A 23924-nucleotide genomic window follows, 5' to 3' on the forward strand; every position below is an offset into this window, starting at 1 on the left:
TGCAGATTCTTAAAAGGAGCCTTTCTCCATTTTATTTTGCTGGAATAAAAACCCCTCACAGTCAGATATTGATCTAGAGAGATAGCTAGAGATACGTATACATATAGATCTTTACATATATATATACACACCTATCTCTATATGGACATATATATATATGTACACTGTAGAAAATCCAAAAGGCAGTGACTCTTCACAACATTATAACCCGATGGGGATGTACAATAGACTAGTCGATTGTGAAATGTGCTGGAGGTTTAACAATAGGTTTCTAAATGGATACATCTTTGCTGTACAAAAAGTCCAGGGTTTTTTGTTTTGTTTTAATTTCTTTTCTTTAAACACATTTACCAGAGGCACAGTTAATGCGACGGTGTCTGAATGTGGACATGAGCCACACTTAGGTTTGTTTTAATTAAAACTTATTCTTTTGAAAGTATATGTTTTCGTGGATGTTTTTTCCAAGTCTTGCTAGACGGAGTTCAGAGAAACCCATCAAAAGTCAATGCGGAACACAGGGGAACAGTTTAACTTCTGGTTTGAATTCACAGTAAGAGCAGATAGTGAGTAAGAAACAAAACGCACAAGGTCAGGACTTAGCTGCAGAAGATCAGGACTTACATTTACAGTAGGGCTGTCCCAAGTGCTGCCTGCAGGTCTATGCGGATTCCAAAGAAGCCGCCCGCAGCTAACCCAACCCCTACCATCGGCAGGGCCAGGCTCCAACCTGTTCAGCTGTGGGGTTTTTATTGCTGGTGAACCCAGACAACGTTAGGCCAGATCCTCAGCTGGCCTAAGTTGGCATCTCTCCACCAAAGTCAAGAGAGCTATGTGGACTGCCAGCAGCTGAGGATCTGGCTCACTGTTGCTGTAAAGGAACAGACACAAGACAGAGACAAGCAAATAAGCCATGGAAATTTAGTTTTGATTTAAAAAACCCAATGTAAATGCAAAGGCAGGTTGGACACATTCCTGGCAGGTCACCTGTCAGGGTCCCACATGCTTGGGTGCTCCCGGTTCACCGCTTTTAGAAGAGCAAATGTCAGACTTAGAGAAGATCTGAGGAAGTGCAAATGAAAACACCCTTCAGAGGTTCCAGCTCAGAACCTGACTCTGTCATCACATGGTAAGAAACTGCATAGGCATTTGGTTTGCTCAGCACACTACTAGGGTGTGGCATTTTGCACCAGTGGGGTAGATCTGCCCATGTGGTTTTGTTCCTCCAGTCATCCAAAAGGAGCCAAGGTGCCATCCCAATAGACTAGAGAAATACAGTGTCTTCCTAAGAGATGGGCTCAAAATGATACTCTAGATCCAACCTGCCCATACTTGGATTCTGACCAAGTTTGGATCCCAGTCCAAAATTCAGAGCTGCCCCGGTCTCTGTTTGGATCTGAATATAGCAAACTATGGCTGCAAAAGTATGGACACAATGGTTGCCAGTGGGGATCAAACTGGTACCTTCAATGCCATAAACACAAGCCCTCCCGCCTGAGTTAAAGGACTCCTTCTGTCAAGAAGCAGAAAGCTGTTATAGTTGCAGGGGCCAGCCCCTAGAGGGAGACATGATCATGCATACTAGGGGATTCTGATTCACAGAAATCTGAATCACAGCCCAGGGAAGGCAATGGAAAGACTCCCACTTACTCAGATGGAGTCTGAACCAGGGCTTGGGCCAATGTATTACACAAACTCTGGGGAAACTCCAATCTCAAGTCAAACTCTGTAGCTTGGGCCCATCCCTCATCCAAATGTCATAGTCCTGGCTCCAAGGGAAGAAAGCTATGGGCTTCTTATACGCATGGTCTGACATTAGGAGCATCTAAAGGCCCCATCAGAATGGATGGCTCTGCCTGACAGTATCTGGAGCAGGAAACAGCTACAGCTAAATCTTGCTCGACAATTAAATATCTTTGTAAGGGAAAGCCAAGATTGATTTCTTCTGAGAAAATAACCATTCAACTCCAGAAAAGTACAATCCTTGCTCTTCAGGTGCCTTGCCTGACACTGGGCCAAGCTATGGATTTTATAATATATTCAAGGATTTATGATCTAAACAAACAGACTCACCTACCAATTTGAGCCATATCCCCAATGTCTCCAATAGACCACCCTGTGTCTAACTTAGCTCCGGAGCCCTGTCTTCCATTTGATCTGCTAAGAGAGGTCTCCATTAACAAGCTGGCGTTTGCTAATAGTTCCCACATTGCAGTAGTCATGACTGTCATTGTTTCCCTTTCCATTCAGATCAAGAGTGATCTGTGGGACCTATGGGGGAGGGGGAGGTGGCAACAGCTGTGTACATATGTAACATCTGGCAAACAAAGTTCTAAGGGATCCCTCCCCCACTTGCTGCTCTGCGGTGTGTATGAGGCGTTGCACTGCGGCTTGCTGCTCGGTTTGGAACCGTTTTCCAGCCAGCTGGCTGCAGTTGTAACACTGTTTGAGCCCCCACCTAATGCACTGACAAGCCATGTGACAATGGCGCATGCTAGGCAAATATAGGCAGAGCATGAGAACTACATTACTTGGGAGCGAGTTCGGAGCATGTTATTGGCTAGCACAAGTTGTTCCAAGAAATATCTGCACACACTGGACCGGGAAATCATGGGGATCAATAGTTGTGCTGGAAAACAGGTGACAAGCACAGCTCCCAGAGAGGCAATCCTGAATTGGCCGTAGCTAGCATAGGTCAAGCTCTAAACACAGATGGGGATGACAGGGCAGATCCTGCTAATAATTTCATGGCAAAGGAGCTGATTACTAACAGAAGATGGTTCCTAAGAAAAGAAGGGCAATAGTTCCTTAATAGTGGAAGATCCAGGCCTTTCTGCGATCCCCTGTATAGTAGGCACTGAGATTCACCCTGCCAGGGGCTGACTCCCGCTGGCTTGCCGAGCCAGTTGCTAGGAGTTCCAAAGGGAAGGGGAAATGGAGCGATGGCTCGTAGGTGCGACATCTCTCAGGGGCGCTTGCACGGTGGTCCCAGGCAATGTGCTGGGGCAACTTCCATGGTGTTTGGAGAAGTGCCTTGAGGGCAAATGTCCTGGTGGGGCAGAAGTGGTCATGTGTGTGGATTTTATGTCTTAGGCTACAGGGGTAAAAACAGGAGAATTCTTCGCACTGTATCAAATGTGGGGCCAACCAGGCCTTCACTGTTGTCACTGTGCTGCACATCCTGGCTGCTGAAACCTGCCCCAGCAGCTCGGTCCCTCACTACTTGAGCTAATGGCCTATTGCCACCGGGTGCGAACAGCATAGGTCCTATAACGCAGTGCCAATTCCATCCAGCAGTGGGCAGTAGTTCACACACATTAGCCTGATCATTACAGAGCACATTAGCATGCCCCTTGTGCCAAACTGTGGCCCGCTGTGGCCTTGAGCCCCGCATCAGTCGGTGAGACATCACTACCTCCAGGAAGTTTATTCTTTGTGAGGGACATTTAATAAGTTCTCTCCTATGAGGCGAGGGGCACAAGGGGGTAGGGGGGAAAGGCTGTTCTCTTTGTTCTCCCATAGCACTTTCAAAATAGGGCTCTCTCAGGCAGCACATTATATTTTTCTTACCCCTTTCAGATGGAGATCTCAGGGCATCTTACAAAGGCTGTCCCTCTCTGGGCATTTCTTCTGGGCATCCAAGTCTCAGAAGAAGAATGGAGGGAGCTTAATGGCCTTGTCTAGGTGGGCTTTGTGGAAGGTACGCACCAAAGCAACAACAGGACGTCAACATCTCAGGTTCTCCACAGGACTATCAATGGGTAGAAGGAACACAGAGATAAACAGGAGAGCAAGGGCCCAATCCAGGGAGATGGAGAACACCCCCCATTCCTATTGGAGTCAATGGGGGCTTGAGGATGCTGAGCACCTTGTCGGATGAGGCCTGTAGTCCAGAACTTAGCTCTTGAAAATGATTTCTGCTCCTACAGTCACCCACATAGAAGTTACAGAAGTTTCTTTTTTTGTTTTGTTTAATAATCATATATACAGAACTAGACCATTATTTACATCCAAGTACACTTGTCTCTGTATAATTTAGCAGCATATAGTATATGATTCGGTTCCTATTTCCGTTAATAAGCACTTCACACAAAAAACCGTCAGTGATTTTCCTACAGTTTTACGCTAGCAACGATACTGTTTGCTTGTCTGTTTGCAGTGATGCGGTTGATCGCCAGTCAGTAGATTGGTGGAGGCTAAGCAGTACTGGGCATAGCTAGGTGCACAGTTTTAATCTCTAATCCTTTCCCGTATGGCCATTACACACCTGCTGCTCTGGAGACAAGCCAAAGCAACGCAGGTGTGACGTCTTAAAGCAATAAAAGCAAAATCATGGAAGAAAAACAAACACATAAAGAAATAAAGGATCCCATTCTTCCCTCCCTTACACGAGTGTAACTCATTTGAGCCAAATCTTCAGCTAATGTACGTCCGGAGCTCTGCGGCAAGGAAGTTATGCGGATGCACATCAGCCAAAGATCTGCCCTACTGACTTCAATGGAGTCGTTAAGGATCAGAACCTTCTGCTTGGCAACCCACCAGCAAGAGGCACCTCAGGCAGCTCGCTGGGGCATTAGCTCCGTGCTGACCTGGGAGGGAAGAATGCCCGTTCCTGAATCACCAGCCTAACTTCTGAGCGCACCTCGGGTATTCGGTGCGGCTCTCCCACCAAAGGAATGGAGGGCTCAGAGCTGCGTAGTTCAAGAGATCTGAGTAGATCCCAATCCAAGGTGACATATCTGCAGGAAGAAAGGTAATGACACACGACCAGAGGGGTGGGAACAGGCACTTTCCGCCTGTAAGGTGGAAACTCTCTGCACAACACCCTCTCCTGTCCTTAAGTGGCTCTGTGGTCCCTAAAATCGGCAGTGTGTCCAGCAGAATGAGTTCGTTTTCCACCCAACAGTTTTGGTGGGGACTCAGGGAAAGGAAGGGAACGGGATTGTGCACTTGCTGGCATTTCGGCAAAACATCTGCCTACAGGATTCACGGGGTAAGTAACCTCAAAAGGGGGCAACCTCAAAAGGGGGCCCTCAGCTACCCTCTTGTAATGGCAACACACGGGTGGGCGTCATACACAAAGAACAATTTGCAGCACAATCACCCTGCAGAAAAGTCATGCCTGACTAATCTAGTGGCCTTCTATGATGAGATAACTGGTTCTGTGGATGAGAGGAAAGCAGTGGACATGTTATTCCTTGACTTTAGCAAAGCTTTTGGAACGGTCTCCCACAGTATTCTCGCCAGCAAGTTAAAGAAGTATGGGCTGGATGAATGGACTATAAGGTAGATAGAAAGCTGGCTAGATCATCGGGCTCAATAGGTGGTGATCAATGGCTCCATGTCTAGTTGGCAGCCGGTATCAAGCAGAGTGCCCCAAGGGTCGGTCCTGGGGCCAGTTTTGTTCAACATCTTCCTTAATGATCTGGAAGATGGCATGGACTGCACCCTCAGCAAGTTTGCAGATGACACTAAACTGGGAGGAGCGGTAGATACGCTGGAAGGTAGGGATAGGATACAGAGGAACCTAGACAAATTATAGGATTGGGCCAAAAGAAATCTGATGAGGTTCAACAAGGACAAGTGCAGAGTCCAGAAGAAGCCCATGCACCGCTACAGACCAGGGACCAAATGGCTAGGCAGCGGTTCTGCAGAAAAGGACATAGGGGTTACAGTGGACAAGAAGCTGGATATGAGTCAGTTTGCCCTTGTTGCCAAGAAGGCCAATGGCATTTTGGGCTGTATAAGTAGGGGCATTGCCAGCAGATGGAGGGACATGATCATTCCCCTCTATTCAACATTGGTGAGGCCTCATCTGGAGTACTGTGTCCAGTTTTGGGCCCCACACTACAAGAAGGATGTGGAAAAATTGGAAAGCGTCCAGCAGAGTGCCACAAAAATGATTAGAGGACTGGAACACATGACTTATGAGGAGAGGCTGAGGGAACTGGGATTATTTAGTCTTCAGAAGAGAAGAATGAGGGGGGATTTGATAGCTGCTTTCAACTACCTGAAAGGGGGTTCCAAAGAGGATGGATCTAGACTGTTCTCCTTGTTCTGTCATCTGCTACCATTGAGTAATGGTCTCAAATTGCAGTAGGGGAGGTTTAGGTTGGATATTAGGAAAAAATTTTTCACTGGGAGGGTGGTGAAGCACTGGAATGTGTTACCTAGGGAGGTGGTAGAATCTCCTTCCTTTGAGGTTTTTAAGGTCAGGCTTGACAGAGCCCTGGCTGGGATGATTTAGTTGGAGATTGGTCCTGCTTTGAGCAGGGGGTTGGACTAGATGACCTCCTGAGGTCCCTTCCAACCCTGATATTCTATGATTCTATGATTCTATGAAATGGTGACTTTGCTGAGTCTGGCTTGTTAAAGTGTCTGGCTAATTTGCATAGAAAACAGCCAGTTAAGTAAGGGGCGGTGGAGTGTTCAAGGTTCAGCTTTTTCTTGGATTTCCCTTTGCACTGGCTGATTCCTATCACAGCCTTAATGTCTCTTAAACATCGCCAGATCCTCAGCTGGTCTAGCTCCGACTTCAGTGGAGTGACACTGATTTACAGTAGCTGAGGTTCTGGCCCAGAATCTTCACCCCCCCCTCCCGCCCCCCCCGATCAATGGTGGACAATGGACATTAAGGGTGGTCTTAAAACACACCACCTGCCTGTTTACTCAAAGATCTGGGATGCTTCAGTGCATTGGATAAATATGCATTTAGGGGCTTTTTAATGCATGGATTGTTGGCCTCCCTACTCTGGGACACACCTAGGGTATATCTACAAAGCAACTAGACGCCTCTGGGTGTGCCAGCCAACTCTGGCTCATGGGACTTGGCTGTTTCATTGCTGTATAGACTTCTGGGATCCTCACAGGGTCCTAGAGCCCAGGCTGCACCCCAAGCCCGGAATTCTACACAGCACTGAAACAGCCCCACAGCCCAAGCTCCCACCCCGAAGCCTGAGTCAGCTGGCACGGGCTAGCCGCGGGTTTTTCTTTGCTGTGTAGACATACCCTGAAGGAGCTTTCAGGAAGTGTACTATTGATCTGATTAGATCACTCTTTATTTAGGGAATGTTCCTGCAGAACACGTAAATCTGCAATCAGGGTCTGTTCTGCACTTGTTAGGCATCAGTAGGAATCTCAGGTATGTATTGAGTGGGTAGACGGCAACAATGTGAACTGCTAGTTGATGCTAACACAGGTTAACATCAGGGGTGTGAACATTCTCAAAGGCTGATTGGGGCCCTTGAGAATGATAGGGGGAACTCCTGGCACCACTGAATTCAGTGTGAGTTTTGCCATCAACTTCATTTGAACCAGAATTTCACCCCTAGTAATGGAGGAGCTGTAACAGGTCCTGGGGCTCATCCCATTCGGAGTGTGGATCCTGTTCCCCTAAACATCGTCTTGTTAAATGATGGCCTGAAAAATGACATGTAAGGTTGGTCTGAAATCTATTAAAAATATTTGTAGTTGCTCAGCCCTTTTCCCTTCCATCCAAGGAGCTCAGAGCTCTTTGGGGACAGGAATAAATTCATCCCTGCAAGGTAGGGAAGGATGGTTATCCTGGTTCAATTCATGGGGAAACTGAGGCACAGCAAGGTGGCTTGCCCCAGCTCACACAAACAGAAATCAGACCCCCCCCCCCATCGCTTAACTCATGAAGAAGCCTAACTCTGAAGGTTTAGGGCACTCAGCCCGTCACGCTGACTGATGGGGACTCAGGGTGCTCAGCACTTTGCAGGATCCAGCCCTCACAGGGTAGGCAGGTGGCCAGCTCCATTCAAGTCAAGGGAGTTACTCTGCTTTACGCCAGCTGAGGAACTGGTCTAGCTAATTTAAAAGGACAGAAATAGGGCCTAATTTCATACACGCTTAATTCAGCCTTCGCACACAAACTAGGCATTTGCAGACCCATGTGGCCCAGGTATGGCTCCAACAGGCCAACATGCATATTAGACACGCCCCACTCCGGGTGCACAGAACGTTTGCCTGTGGAATTGCACTGCCTGCTGCTGAAAGCCAGGCTGCAGCTCTCCAGGAACTATAACTGCAGGCACCGGGGAGGGAAAACGCCCTGGCCTGGAAACGGTGCCAGGTCCAATGTTCTAGCCGAGCCCTATTCGCTGGTGTCTGCATGCTGCTCTATGCACACAGCCTCAGCCCTGTGCACCCTCAAGCAGCACTTATTATGGCCAACTCTGCTGCCTGGCTGGGGGCGGATTAATGACTGGCACCTGGAAACCTGAGCAGGGACACAATTGCACCACTAAAAATGGGCAGCACAGCAAGAAATCAAGCTTGCAATGCTAATGCCAGGTCTCGTCCATTGCTAAGACTGGAATGCAATAATGTGCCCTGCTGAAGCCCTTGTCGACGGATGGTGGCTGGGAAGCAATGCCCCCTCCCGCACCGTCCTGGCTCTGTAGACAGAGATGACGGTGGCTAAGGTTGCTCCTCTTCATATGACTGGGAGCTTTGCCACTGATCTTGCTCCCACTGACGCCAATCTCCCTCCTACTGTAAGTGCTTCCGCTCCCATAACTGGGCTACAGGGAACATGGTCAGAGCCTGACTCCTCTCTCACAAGGATGTTATACTGGAGTCATTCCACTGACTTCAACGGAGCAGAAACTGATTTAGGGCCTCATCCAAAGCCTGTTAAGTCAATGAGACTCTTTCTACTGGGCTTTGCTTCAGGCCCACCCGGTATATTCAGTATGTGAACCCCATCTCCAAGAGCCAGGCCCACTCCTTGTCCTACATAGCCCACACCTAGACCAGGACAGTGCCATTTGGCCATCAATCCAAGGCCGTTTCTGAGACAGCTGGCTTGGGTTCGTCTCTGGGACAGCCAGTTTCACAGGTATTTGCTTTAGTTTTTGCTGGACTGATGCCATATATTTTCTTTGCCTCCCCTAGCACAAGAGCAGCAGGGGGAAAACTGAGGAGCCCTCAAGATCAATTGCTGTTTCCCAGGACAGGCTGCGACAGGTCATCCCGCTAGATGCCTTCACTTGTACAGCAACAACGACCATTGTCATCCACCAGCACCACCCGTAGCCCATGCTGGTCCCTGTTGGTACGTGCTCAAAGGGCAAAGTCAGCTGGGAAAACAACAGAAACTCCCTGAGAACTGGTCAGTTTCTCCATTCTCTAGTGAGCCCTGCTTGCTGACTGCTGGGCTTTCCCCAAGATGTTCTAAATCCCAACAAAAGTTCAACTCCTCCCCTCCCCCCGAGGAATTGTGAGCCACCAGCTCGTAGTGAGAGCTCAGCTAAGGGGACATATGGAAAATAAGCAGCTTCCATGCTTTTCTTGGCTGCTCTTTTCCCAGTGCTGAGCCTCTCATCCTGCCTTTCTCGCTCAGTACACGCTTGGGCCTGAACGCTCATTGAAATCACCGTGTAGGGCTTTGCGTCGCTGCTCATTCTACACCCTTTGTTCCTTCTAGCTCTGCCTCTGGAAAGGACACCGGGCCTCCTCCTGAGTTACACTGAGTCTCCCGCACACCACTGCTTCCGACTGAGTCCCATTTGAAGACCCCTTTACACTTCCGGAAGGGTGTGACACATCCTTAGTAGGAGACAGAATCAGGCCCATTTATGGCTGAATGCGGCCCTTGGGTCCCGGTGTGAGACTTGGCGATTGTGCACCTGCATCTGCAGGCAGAACTGGGCCCCTAGGATTTTCCTACGGCTCCGACTCAGTATGGTTCTTAAGCACATGCCTAGCTGAGGCCTTTGTTGAACTGGGGCCTAACTTACTTCCTATGCGAGGGTCTTAACTCCTGCCACATCTATACATGGTGCTGATGCTTGTTCACTAGCAGAGCAGAGTCTGCAAATGTGTGGGTGGTTTCCTGAGGCCCTTTTGTAACTAGGCCACCTCGACAGGGAACAACGGCAAGAGGAAATGCAACCCTGGCACCTTTCTTTGGGAATGGGATAGTGTCACCACTTGGCATCCCCCACGCGTTAATTTCTGGTTTGGACAAACATGGAAGGAGTTTGAATGCTTCTCTGAAGCTTACTCCAAGTTCTTTCCTCTGGGATCTCTCCTGAGGACTGGGAATTGCTGCCTGAATCACTGGGGATTCCTTATCTTGGCCAGGCCAGAAATACAGGAAAAACAGTGGGGTTTGCTACAATTTGCCATTTCTGCTTCTAGTCCTGGTCATTGCCAAGAAGTGGAAGGGGACGGGAATGTAAATATCAAAGCGAAAGCACAGCATGTATTCAGAACCTCAAACGCAGCTCTCGGGTCATTTTGGGCAGCGGTTGGTGTCGGCTCATTGTACCTCAACTGGCTTATTCTAACCCCTAGTGACATCATGGACCTTGGCAATTGTTAGCAATGTACTTGCTATAGAGACCTATCGGAATAGGGTCAAAGCCTGGTTTCACTGAAGTCAATGGCAAGCCTCCTACTGACTTCATTGGATTAGGCTGTCAGACAAGTATCATGGAGATAGGATACCGTGATGTGCTGAACTGCACGGTTCTTCTGATCCCAAGAGCTTTGCTCTGTTAGCCAATGTGGCTAAAATGCCCTGAAAAACCCTGTCACTTTGCACTGTTTTGCTGCATGAACTGACAGGGAGGGGCGGGGGGGAGGAACAAATGGACAGGGCAGGGGAGTTGATGATGGTGGAAGGGATGGCAGCATATAGAGAAGTAACAGTCACGGCAGATTCCAAAAGGGCCACTGGGCCCTTCCTAGCTGTACCAGGAGAAACCGATGTAGCATCATCAATAGTATAACAATGTACACCCACGGTTAGTTTACTTACAGAGCACTGAGGAAGAGAGAAAGGGTGGGGGGTTTGGTGCATTTACACCTCTGGTGAAAAAGCACATCATCCTTAGGAAGATCACTGGCAGGAGTAGGTAGTACATGCACAGTAATAAAAATTACTTTTATTGACTTGGTCCCGTGTTAGATCTCAGTGGACTCTATGCGCTCTAGCCTGGATGGAGTCCATGGTTTTTTCTCCTCAGCGTAAGGTGGGCTGGTGGCCTTGGTGGTCATCTCATTCACCTTGTGCTCCAGGAGCTGGTTCTTCTGGTACATCTCCACGTAGTTCAGCTGTAACTGCTTCTGGTATTTGATCACCTTCTCCTTCTCCTCCTGCCACGTGCGCCGCTCCTCCTCAAAGTCCATCACCTGCTGCTCCAGCTGCTGGCGCTCCAGCTTCAGCTCCGTCTGGAGCCGCTCCACCTCCTTCTTCAGGGCAATGACACGGTCCTCGTTCTGGCGCTTCATCTTGGCCTCATCGCTCTCACAGGCCAAGGGGTCCCTTAGTTTCTCGGTGAGCTCTGCATTGAAATGGCCATGGTGCCCCATGCTGGCCAGCGTCTGCTTCAGGCCAGAGACCTCCAGCTCACAGTGGTTGAGTTTTTCCCTTAGCATCTGCACCTCATTCATCTTTCTCTGCAGCTCATTCTCGCAGATCTCCAGGTTGACAGTCTTGGAGCTGTAGGAGTCTTTCAGGGTGGTGATCTGCTCCTCCTTCTCTCTCAGGAAGTTCTTACCTTCTTTGAGCTGAGTCCGCAGCCCCACTATCTCGTTCAGTTTCTGAGAGACGTCAGCTTGGGAATCCTTCAGTTGTTGCTTGAGTAGTGAGATCTCACCAGCCTTCTGGCACACCTGGAAGAGCAAGCAAGAGCTATTCACAAGAGCACAACATGTGCAAAAGGCAATTTTCAGTGGCTTATAACTTGGCCAAATCAGAGTGGCTTTTCTTGGGGTGAGCAGGGGGGAACTCCTTGACCCCAGAATTATCCCCCTTTTAAATCTTTTTGTTCCCACTCCAGTTCATGGAGGTGATAGAGCTCTTCAAAAAAACTCAAAGCAACATTAGGGCTCGGGTTGCTAATTTGGGTTGGACATATTCCTGGAGGTTTCATCAAATGACAGAATATTTAATTAAAGATTAAACTTTAATTCCTGGAGGCTCCAGGAGAATCCTGGAGGGTTGGCAACCCTAATTAGGGCAAATATGTTAACATTGGGAAAACTACTTCCTTTCGGCAAACGTTGTTCTTGGAAATGGCTGAAACTCACTTATAAAAATGAAGTCAGCCTGAGGCAGAGACCAGGAATGGAAAATTTCAGCCTGAACTGTTAAAATTTGGTAAACGTGTCAGCAACTGAAAATTGAGTCTGATAATGGAAAGGGTTAGGAAGCCTTAACTACAGGCATCACTGCCAATTAAATTAAAAAACAAAGCATATGAGCTGTGAATTCAAGGGTTTGTTTAAACACAGCAGTTCCGCCAGTTTAGTTGAAATCTGTTTAAAAACTGATTTACTTAACAGTGGTGCAAACCCTATGTGGACACACATCAGTTTAAACCTGACATACATCAGCTTAGCTGCCACCTACCAGCTGAACCAACATAAACCAGATTTAACCCAACTAAAGAGAGTGCACGTACAAAGTTGCGTCAGTTTAACTAAAATCAGTTTAAGAAGAGGTCACAGCTTTAGTTAATCCAGAGCAACTCGGTGTGTGGACGAAGCCTTGGCTGTATTACCACATGCCATAGAACAGATCAGAAGAAGCCTCCAAATCCGGATGTAACAAGGATAATAATAATTTGCACCAGTTATTGAGGGTGGTTGTGCCATTCTCACAACCTCTCTGCCACCAATGGGAGTAAGATAAAAGACGTTGACAGAGATAAAAGGCAAATGGGCACAATGGGAACCCCCATTTCTTTTCCCAGCAGTTCATGCACTTCTAAAATCAGAGGACCCCAAAATGCTTCATGAACCCTAGCTCAAAACATCCCCATGGTATTATCATCCCACTGGGGAAAATAAGGTGCAAAGAGAGGTTCTATGACTTAAGAGTAGGCAGGCTGGGAAGAGAACCCAGTAGGCTGGAGTCCCGCCGTTCTGCTGTGGCCACAAGCACAACACGTCTACTAATCTTTGGTGTTGAGCAATTATTTATTCATGCCCAGATTGCTAACGTCTTGGGCAAGGTATCCTTCAGTCCATTCTACACGGAGGATTTTATCTGAGTTTGTTGTACTCGCCTAACTAAATGTTTTGCTGCTAGGGCCTTGATCCAGCAAAGCACTCGATCATGTATTTAGCTTTAGACATGTCAGAAGCCCCCCTGAAATTAGTGTTCCGGTGCTTTGCTGGACTGGGATCTGTGTTAACGCGGACTGATGCTTTCGCTCCCCAGACACCAGTGTAACTAGTGTAATGCTGTTATTTTTCTGGGTCCTTACCTCCCACTTGGTTTCTTCAATCTTGGGAAGAAACTCTGCCTGTTCTTTCTTGAAAGCCACAAATTTTTTCTCTAGCTCTTCTCGCTGTTGGAGAAGTTGCCCCACATCATCCTGGAGCTTTTTTTTCTCTTGCTGGAGCTTGAAGATCTGGAGCTGCAAGGCCTGTTGAGCCCTCTGGGCCTTCTTGGAGACCTGCTGCAGTTTATTTGCATAATTTTGCCTGAGGTCCTCCATTTCACGCTCCCAAATTTTTTGCTTCTCCTCAAACACTTGGAAGATGGCAGCCTCGCTTTTGTCCAGGTTTCTTCTCATCTGCAGGACCTCCTGCTCCTTCTCCCACAGCCTGTCCTCCAGGTCCTGGATAACGTCATCTGTCGAGGGTGAGTGGAAAGGCATTGTTTCGTTCAGATGGTTGAGTCTATTGAAAGAAGAAGTACTCTTGCTTGAAGACCGTCCACTGTCTGAGGTAGATATTCCATTGTATCCCCCTGTGTTCTTATCTACATAGGTTGTGCCAATGCGGTTTATGTGACTAGTTGAAGCACTCATTGGGCCAACGTGCTGACTGTAGCCCGTCCCGTAAGTGGGCAAGCTCGTCAAAGAGTTACGGCCAGAATCAGAAAGACCTCCCACTTGGTTTGTAGTCCTATTAAGGCTGGTCTTCTCCAGTCCGCTTTTGCCAGCAGACGGGCTATTGCTGTTGGTGTGATTCAAGCTCTTTCTGTTCTCAGTTATTCCATTGTTCTGCGGCGGGCAGAGATTCTGCATGGAATGGAAGTTTTTAGGAACTACTGGTTTAAAGGCTGAAGGTCTAACTAAGGGCTCATTGCTCTGCAAACGAAAAAAGAATCACACATCAAACGTAGCCAGGAGGCTTTGTAACAATACACAAAAGATCACGGGCCTGATCCAGAACTGGGGTAAATCAGTGTAACTCTATAGGCTTTGTTAGAGTCAATGGAGCAACACTGACTTACCCCAGCTAAGAATCAGGCCTCATGGTTTTCTACTGCTCAACTTTGAAAGACACTGTAGATTTTTTGATTTCATATTTGATGGACATCATGAGTAACTCCTGCCAGTGCTGAGCTCAAAGCACTCCACTCCCCCTCTCAATCTCTCTCGTTCTGTGACTGAACTGAATCAGGATTTATTCCAAGATCCTACCATTATCCTTTTACGCTCTATTCAGGTGATCACCATTTTCTTCTCTGTAAGAGAAAAAGGTGTCATCCTCCCATGGGTTGGAGTTGTTTAACAGCCCAGATAGAAATTGCTCTTTGTTGAGCGTTATCTTCAAGTTCCATGGTGCTATTTGTTGAGTCAGACTATGTTTTGAAAGACTTTTCTTTAGTCAATAAGGGTGTGTTTTTAAAAGGAGTATACCCCCTTTTATTGAAAACTAAAGTAAGCCCTTGGACTAGTATGGAAAAAACGTTAGTGATGGCAATTATTTGCTCTGATAAAGTCCAATCCAAAGCTCAGTGAAATTAATGGAAAAGGAGGACTTGTGGCACCTTAGAGACTAACCAATTTATCTGAGCATAAGCTTTCATGAGCTACAGCTCCCTTCATCGGATGCATTCAGTGGAAAATACAGTGGGGAGATTTATATACATAGAGAACATGAAACAATGGGCGTTACCATACACACTGTAATGAGAGTGATCACTTAAGGTGAGCTATAACCAGCAGGAGAGCGGGAGGGAAAAAACTTTTTGTCGTGATAATCAAGGTGGGCCATTTCCAGCAGCTGACAAGAACGTCTGAGGAACAGTGGAGGGTGTGTGGGGGGAATAAACAAGGGGAAATAGTTTTACTTCGTGTAATGACACATCCACTCCCAGTCTCTATTATTCAAGCCGAAGTTAATTGTATTCAGTTTGCAAATTAATTCCAATTCAGCAGTCTCTCGTTGGAGTCTGTTTTTGAAGTTTTTTTGTTGAAGAATTGCAACTTTTAGGTCTGTAATCAAGTGATCAAAGAGATTGAAGTGTTCTCCAACTGGTTTTTGAATGTTATAATTCTTGACGTCTGATTTGTGTCCATTTATTCTTTTATGTAGAGATGTCCAGTTTAACCAATGTACATGGCAGAGGGGCATTGCTGGCACATGATGGCATATATCACATTGGTAGATGTGCAGGTGAACGAGCCTCTGATAGTGTGGCTGATGTGATTAGGACCTATGATGGTGTCCCCTGAATAGATATGTGGACACAGTTGGCAACGGGCTTTGTTGCAAAGATAGGTTCCTGGGTTAGTGGTTCTGTTGTGTGGTGTGTGGTTGCTGGTGAGTATTTGCTTCAGGTTGGGGGGCTGTCTGTAAGCAAGGACTGGCCTGTCTCCCAAGATCTGTGAGAGTGATGGTTCGTCCTTCAGGATAGGTTGTAGATCCTTGAGGATGTGTTGGAGAGGTTTTAGTTGGGGGCTGAAGGTGATGGCTAGTAGCGTTCTGCTATTTTCTTTGTTGGGCCTGTCCTGTAGTAGGTGACTTCTGGGTACTCTTCTGGCTCTGTCAATCTGTTTCTTCACTTCAGCAGGTGGGTATTGTAGTTGTAAGAATGCTTGATAGAGATCTTGTAGGTGTTTGTCTCTGTCTGAGGGGTTGGAGCAAATGCGGTTGTATTGTAGAGCTTGGCTGTAGACAATGGATCATGTGGTGTGGTCTGGATGAAAGCTGGAGGCACGTAGGTAGGAATAGCGGTCAGTAGGTTTCTGGTATAGGGTGGTGTTTATGTGACCATTGCTTATTAGCACCATAGTGTCCAGGAAGTGGATTTCTTATGTGGACTGGTCCAGGCTGAGGTTGATGGTGGGATGGAAATTGTTGAAATCATGGTGGAATTCCTCAAGGGCTTCTTTTCCATGGGTCCAGATGATGAAGATACCATCAATGTAGCGCAAGTAGAGTAGGGGCGTTAGGGGACGAGAGCTGAGGAAGCGTTGTTCTAAGTCAGCCATAAAAATGTTGGCATACTGTGGGGCCATGCGGGTACCCATAGCAGTGAGACTGGGAGTGGATGGGTCATTACACAAAGTAAAACTATTTCCCCTTGTTTATTCCCCCCCCCTCCACTGTTCCTCAGACGTTCTTGTTAACTGCTGGAAATGGCCCACCTTGATTATCACGACAAAAAGTCGTCCCCTCCCCCCCCGCTCTCCTGCTGGTAATAGCTCACCTTAAGTGATCACTCTCGTTACAGTGTGTATGGTAACACCCATTGTTTCATGTTCTCTATGTATATAAATCTCCCCACTGTATTTTCCACTGAATGCATCTGATGAAGTGAGCTGTAGCTCACGAAAGCTTATGCTCAAACAAATTTGTAAGTCTCTAAGGTGCCACAAGTACTCCTTTTCTTTTTGCGAATACAGACTAACACGGCTGCTACTCTGAAACCTGAAATTAATGGGAGTCTTTCAACTGACTTCAATAAGCTTTGGATTGAACCCACATAGAGCCTTTCACTGGAGCATCTCAAAATATTTCAAGTATCAGTTCAGCACAGCAAGGTGAAGTGACTTGTCTGGGGTTTCACGAGTCTAGCTTCCCTGTTGCCACTAGCCAACTCTTTTTACATGGAGGCGTACATCTGTGACACCTGCACAGGCTCCTAAGTGCCTAAATCCCTTTTGAAAATATTTCAGCTCCTAACTCACAGAGACATTGCAATGCTAAGAATGCCTAAATACCTTTAAAAATCTGGACCTAACTCTGACTTGGGTAGCCTAGCAGTGAAAGACTCATTACCAATCCCACGAGGTCCCAGAAGGTAGAGTTTTACTCTGCTTAGCCTCCTGAGACCACTGAGAATTACAGACCAAGACCTGTCCTGTTCTCTCTGCTTCACTGTTTGGATTTGCATCACTGGACTTACGCCCTGCAAGCGTCACAGGGCACCAAGGTATATTGGAATCTTACCTGGTCCAATTTGCCAGAGACTGGCAATATCTTTGGTGGGTTACTGGGTTCTCTGTACTGGGGAGGAGGTGGCAGGTTTTTCTCGTTGTTGGTGGTAACGTTCCCACAAATGTCTGTCTTCATCTTCTCACTCTTGCGCAGGTCCCCATTGATGTAGAGGGAGTTGGAGATCTTCTCTGACTTGTAGGTCTTCTCCTCCCCGGAGTAACGGTTAGAGATCTCCCGCGTGGAATAGCCATTCCGTGAGCCATCAGCCTGCCTGCTGCTGCTCTGAGTCCTGGTTCCCACGCTCTTCATCGCAAACTCTTGCTCATTGGCGACTCCGCTGCCCACGCTTCCCATAGTGTTTTGGGGGGCAGATTCAGAGGGCCTGGAGGCAAACGAGTGGAAGGTGTCCTGGCTCTGGTAGCTTGGGTCACTAAGAGCAGACACGGTCTCTAACTTGGCCATGGCAACTCAGAGGTGAAGTTGAGGCATGAGTCAGTGGCACTGAAAGAGAGGAAAAGGAGAGAGTTACTGGATTGCCTTTATTTACTATTTCGCCTTTGCTGAGCACTGAACACAGAGGAGCAAATGTGTCTCTGAGCACTTGGGCTGTGTGCACTGGGGCAGGAATACTCCCCTCCCAGCCTGCGGAGCAGGACAGCTACTGGTCTGCACCTGCTCCTGTGACTGTGTTAACTCCCATGGCGGTTGAGACCCTGCTTCTCCTGTGGGAAGCAATGGCTGGTGGATTCCGCTAGCAGCAGATCCACTGACTCTGCTCCTCCCCTAATCTGCCCCTGCCCAGTTCTGTGTGCCTCTATGGGCAAGAGCATGCAGGAAGCCCTGCTGCATAGGCTCCCCAAATCCTGTCTGTCCCCATGCAGCAGAACTGCTCTGGTTCCTCTCCATCTGGGGATCTTGAGGTCTGTGCTCACCGGAGCTGGAGGAGCAGGACATGTGCTGTAGCAGGTATGTGTTGCAGCGCTGCCCAACAGCAGTCTACTGGGGTCTGATCGGTTTAAGGTGACCCAGCTACCGAGTCACTGCTGCAATACCTCTCAGGCCAAAGTAACAGTCACTGGGGATGGAACATTCCTCCATGGAGGTCCCACCTGGTCCATCACAGGGCTTGGGTGGAATTGTTCCCTCCAGTACATTTTCCAGTATGGTTTGAAATGTCCTAAGCAATGGAACTTCCACCACCTCCCTGGAGAGACTAAACGTGAGCTGTAGGAGGCTGTGGAATAAAAAGCTTTCCCCCCATGACAGTCATACTAAAATTTTCCTTTACAAATTTTTACTCTCTTTTTTGCTAAACATTCTCCCTTTGATCACCCTAAACAAGCCCTGTCCCCTTTGGCTGTTTACCCTTCATACGCTTGCAGATGCTTATCTTGTTCCTCCTCGTTATTGCTGAAGCCAAACTATTGGTATTTAATTCTCTCTCTTACCTCCTATGTCGGTTTCTCCAGCCTGGTAAACATTTGTGTGGCTTTCCTCTGAATTCCCTCATATGTACCAGCATCAAATGGAGCCAGAGTGTTTTAGGTGTGGATGCACCAGTCCTGAACCTCCAGCCCCAGGAGTCCATCTCCATCCTCTCTTCAATGCAGGCATCTCACTTGGAACATCTTCATACTAAGTGATTGGCCAAAGAGGTGACCTCATGGCTGCATCCCAGGTCACAGGGGAGAATTCTTTAAATCAAGGCTTTGAGCCTCTGGAGTGATAAACTATGGCCTGTGTTTTCAAAAACAAATAGTGATTTTGGATCCCTCATTTTTTGGGTCCTCAACATGAGGGATATTAAATGGGCTGGGTTTTCAGAGGGCAGTTGGTCAGCACTTTATGGAAATCAAGCCCTCTTTAAAAGTGTCTCAAATTGGGTACCCAAAATCACTAGTCATTTGAAACTTTAGGTTTATGACCTTTATTGATCACGTCTGCACTACACAAGCACCCAAACTATGCTAACTAAGCTCCCAAAATTCTGCCCCACCATGCACGGTGTGTGTGTGTGTTTTGGTGTAAAGATTAGGATGTACTTTTTATCCTCAATCTCTGGTTATGGTCCTCGTCAGACATCTAGATGTGCACCCCCAGGACATCACAACCCATACTCAACCAGATCCTGAAGACATGGCCAACCCATAAAATACAAAGCCCTAGAACAGGTCACTCTAGATTTTGTCTGAATAGGGTTTCTGGGAAGATGACAATTTTTTTTTTTCACTGAATGCATCCGATGAAGTGAGCTGTAGCTCACAAAAGCTTATGCTCAAATAAATTGGTTAGTCTCTAAGGTGCCACAAGTACTCCTTTTCTTTTTGCGAATACAGACTAACACGGCTGCTACTCTGAAAAATGTTATACTTGATGACAACACCAGGTTTTCTATTCATTTCAATCACTAGTTAATTCAATAATGTTTAACTTAATCCAGCACCTCATCAGTATGAAATCATTTCTATTAAAAAAACTGAAATTCCTTTATTTTGATCACCCTACTGGTTATTACTGGAGAATCTGATCCAATACTAGCTATGGGCAGTTGTTTATTAGAAGAGAAGGCCAATATTCTGAATGCAAGGGAAGAAGAAAAATCACAAGGAAGAGCCGTGTGACAATAATCTGGGCCTGGAGATCCCACCCTGGAGATCCTCAATGGAAAGTGACATGTGCGTCTGATCTGTTCATAGCAGCTCAGACACAAAGGGTCAGACCATGCTGGGGGTCTCAGTGGGATGTTTCATTCGCCCAGGGTGTCATTGTGAGGTTAGCCCTCCCCCAAGCAAAATAGGACAATTGGTTTTATTTACTTTGGCGAGCCAGCTTAGGTCTAAAGGTCGGCTCCGATACAGCAACTCCTACGCTCCCAAGTGTCCCCTGTTATCACAGCATACTCACGGCTCTGGTTATTTGCACTAAAAATGGAATGGAAAAATAAAAGATTACAATGAGGTCCATGACTTTTGACTTTTCTTTTATTCAGCTGCATTTCTAGGGACTTTGCCCTTTGCGTTGCCACCACCCTCCCTGGGTTCTGCTCTGAAAAGGTGACCTGATCAAACTGCAGCCCTGCAAGTTACACCACTTTATGGTGTAAAGGGCTTGATCCTGCCTAGGGCAGGTGAGCAGAATTGTGCACCTAAGCACAGGAGAAAAACTGATGAGCTGGGCAGGGGACCCATATCACATATTAATGAGATTGGTGCCAGGTGGCTGTCAAGTCATGAGGCAAGGGCTTAGCGAAAAGCTGGATGCTCAAATCCCTGTCTTCACCCACACCCTGCCCATATTTTAACCCTGTGCTCTTGCGAGTAAGGGTACGAAAGCATGCGGGGATTCCAACCTGGGGTTCTGGTTCAGGCCTGTCTCTCATCGTGTCCTGTTAGAAAAAGTTTCAGGTCTTCCCTGTAAATAATCTCACCCTGATAGCTTTGAGCAAATAAAAGATCCCCAGCTCCTATACAGAAATCCAGTCTGACATTACAACAGGCAGAATATATTTCAAACAGAAAACCCTGGACAGGGGAGGTGACACACGGTTAGCAGTAGAACTCCCACCCCTCAATGCGACTGTAAGGCAGTGGGTGCTGTCACTTTTCACCCAATACACAGTCAACCTGTGGAACTCCTTGCCAGAGGTTGTTGTGAAGGCCAAGACTATAACAGGGTTCAAAAAAGAACTAGATAAGTCATGGAGGTTGGGCCCATCAATGGCTATCAACCTGGATGGGCAGGGATGGTGTCCCTAGCCTTTGTTTGCCAGAAGCTGGGAATGGGCGACAGGGGATGGATCACTTTATGATTACCTGTTCTGTTCATTCCCTCTGGGGCACCTGGCACTGGCCACTGTCGGAAGACAGGAGACTGGGCTAGATGGACCTTTGGTCTGACCCCAGTATGGCTGTTCTCATGTTACCAAAGGCTACGACTAAAATGTAGCCCCTAGTACTCCTGGTCTGCCAGGAGCACTTGGGCTGCAGAGAAGAAGGGCGAAGGATTGAAGAAAGTGTTCATTAATCAAGAAAGCAAGCCTGGTCAGAGATGCTTCTATGAAGTGCCACTTGCTGGAAATGTTAGTGCTTCATTCTAGAAGAACATCCCAGCTCTATCAACAGTTTAGGCCAGGGGTTCATCTTGTGCCACTTGAAATGCACCCAAGACCGAAGCGCCCCAGGGAATCCTCCCAGGGAAATCATTATCTTAACATATCAGATAATGGTAGACGCTAGTCTAGGGGTTCTCAAATTTTTCTTGCTGAGACCCCCTTCAACATGCTATAAAAATGCCAGGGCCCAGTGGGAGCGGGGGCTGGGAACTCGGGGCTGGGGGATCCTTGGGCATAGGCCTAGTTCTACTTCTATTGCGGGGGGAGGGCAAGAGATGGCAGAGCTCAAGCCAGACCCGCCCAGCGGGGATCCAGGGAGGGAGCGCGCGCCACCTCCACCCCCTGACTCACTCAGGAGGCCACTGAGCATGTCTGGGCTGTGGGGGGAACGCAACCAAAAAATATAACTCAAAGGGGGGAGTCAGTTCAAAAAGTTTGAAAACCGCTCAGGGTGCAGACATAGAGTAGCTAGGGGCTGTGTGCAGGCCGAGGAGTAGCTTAGGGTGCAGGGAGGGGGTAGCTAGGAGCTGTGTATGGGTGGGGGGCTACCAGTGCTGCTTTGGCTTTGTGGGGAGGTTTGCCAGCTTCAGCCCCACACAACTCCTGGCTTCGGGGGCTTGAGGGGGTGCTGGTATCAGCCCTGCGTTGCTCTCGGCTGGGGTGTGGGGGGGCTGCCGGCTTTAGCCCCCCACCACTCCTGGCTAGGGTGGGGGGGCCACCGTCTTTAGCCCCACACAGCTCCTGGCTGGGGCGTGGGTGGGGCTGCCGGCTTTAGCTCTGCACCGCTCCCGGCTTCAGCGCTGGGGCTCAGGGCGAGCTGTGGGGCTCCCCAGCCCCCTTTAAAGGGCTTGCAGACCCCCCAGGGGACCACGGACCCCTGGTTGAGAACCGCTGATCTGGTTCACTGGAAAGGCAAAACACTTGCTCTGAGCCCCCAGGGACAAGTCATTTCTGGCAGGGAAGGCGTAGCAGTATTCAGAGAAGGCATGACTCCAGCAGAAGCAGGGAGCTCACCCCAAATCTCAATCCGTGCGGGTGCCCCTTGCTAGGACTATGCCACCACTGAGCCCTCCAGCCCGTCACTGTTACAAATCAAATTATACAGAGTCACTTTTTAACGGAGTGAAATAAATTAGCACTCGGATCAGCCAGTCCAGTCCCTGGCACTTCTGTAACAGAAAGGCAATGACAAGAAGGTGGATATGCGGAAAATAATAGCCTTCAAAATGAGTACTGGGCTGAAGGGTCTGGTCAAGCAGGAAAGATTAAGTTTATTGTGGGTTGCCTAGCTAAGGGACCATCCCTTATGGACAAAGCCTACAGAAGTGAATAGAGAAGGATACCCTCATTATCAGTGTTTAAACAAGCCTACATGAGTCTATAGTAGGGATAGAACACTCTAGGGATTTCAGAGTTATGTCTCCAGAACCCTATTGGTTTAATCTCTACTAAACCCAATGGAATTTTTTCCATAAAAGCACTAAGGAGGGGTGTGAGCAGATGTAATTTCCAACCTGCTCTAAACCAGTGTCCACACACTGAGAAGACTCAAAGCTCACCCCCTTTCTTGGGTTTGTATTTAACACCAAAAAATTAACAATGATATAACAAACTTCTGCTCAAACCTTCTACCCAGGCTTGGCTGCTCCTATGGGTCCTCCCTCAGGACTGCTCAGCCCACACCCTAAATTCTCTCTCTTTAGGCAGCCAATCCTATTTCTTTAATATCTGGGCAAGGTAATAAGTCGCTGGCTTCAAGGAGACAGCAGAACCCCCACAGGAAAACACTGGTACAAGGGTTGGGGGTAGTATAACAGCAGCAGTGTGCACATATGTTTGAAGGGTGTAAACTCCAAAGAGCAAGCAGTTATTTAGAGAAACAGAAGTTGGTATTTGGTGTAAAGGGATGAAACTGAGCTATGGAAAATTTAGACTGAAGAGCAACAAAAACAAAAGAACCAAAAAAGCATCCAAGGAGTGAGGTGTACTTGACTGTGGATCAGCTTCCGAAGGCACACATGGAACCGCCGTTCTTTTGAGACAGGATAGCGCCATGGAACATACGCTAGGGAACAGACCTGCACCGGCAGGGAGAGCGACCTTGTGATCTACTGTCACAGGGCTTCTCCATTCCAGGGTGGGATTTTCACATGCAAGCTGCTCAGCACTGGTCTAACCCTGCTTCCACTGAAGTCAATGGGAGTTTCCCCTGCCTGAGCTAGATATTGGTGCAGGGAGTCTATGTAGCAGTTCATTGCCTTTTGTCCATTCACTTTCACACTGATAGCACTAAGGATTAGGGCCTTTCTTTTTCCCAGCTAGTCACTCTGCTTTTGACCTTCGCTGAAATGGCACCACAGGAGAAACTGTCTGAACAGCACTGGAGTCAGGGTTCTCCCCAGGGCTCCCTGGAGCACATGCTCAGCAATCAGGGAAGGGAGTGCAGGGGGGAGTAGAAGTCAGAGGTGTTTGTAAGTGAGCAGTCGCCCTCATGGCATGCAGTCAGCTCTGCGTTGCTCCGGCCGTGCTAAGGCCAGCACCACATGCGCCCTGAGACCTGCAACTCCACGCCAAAATGACAGCGAGAGGCATGTCAGGTGACACGCACCTGGCCGGCGACACTCCAAAGCTCCTCTACTCGCGGCTTGTTCTTTTGCTT

General features: G+C 48.0%; 1 protein-coding gene across 7 annotated transcripts in view; it reads right to left on the minus strand.

Moving 5' to 3' along the window:
• LZTS3 (leucine zipper tumor suppressor family member 3) overlaps nucleotides 1-23924 on the minus strand; it is a 141252-nt gene continuing 117328 nt past the window's right edge. For 3 of the 7 annotated variants that reach the window (XM_048846360.2, XM_075128137.1, XM_048846361.2), the window contains exons 2-5: nucleotides 19971-20075; nucleotides 17167-17655; nucleotides 13242-14072; nucleotides 1-11643 (exon numbers count right to left, since the gene is read on the minus strand). In XM_048846360.2, the coding sequence (XP_048702317.1) occupies nucleotides 10933-11643; nucleotides 13242-14072; nucleotides 17167-17616 (1992 nt within the window). In that variant the 5' untranslated portion in view covers nucleotides 17617-17655; nucleotides 19971-20075 and the 3' untranslated portion in view covers nucleotides 1-10932. Of the gene's footprint in view, nucleotides 11644-13241; nucleotides 14073-17166; nucleotides 17656-18602; nucleotides 18882-19970; nucleotides 20076-23924 lie in introns of those variants that run through there. The other 4 variants (XM_048846359.2, XM_048846366.2, XM_048846363.2 and 1 more) reach the window with 2 other exon arrangements.

This window comes from Caretta caretta, chromosome 4 (assembly GCF_965140235.1).
Source record: "Caretta caretta isolate rCarCar2 chromosome 4, rCarCar1.hap1, whole genome shotgun sequence".
Lineage (NCBI taxonomy): Eukaryota > Metazoa > Chordata > Testudines > Cheloniidae > Caretta > Caretta caretta.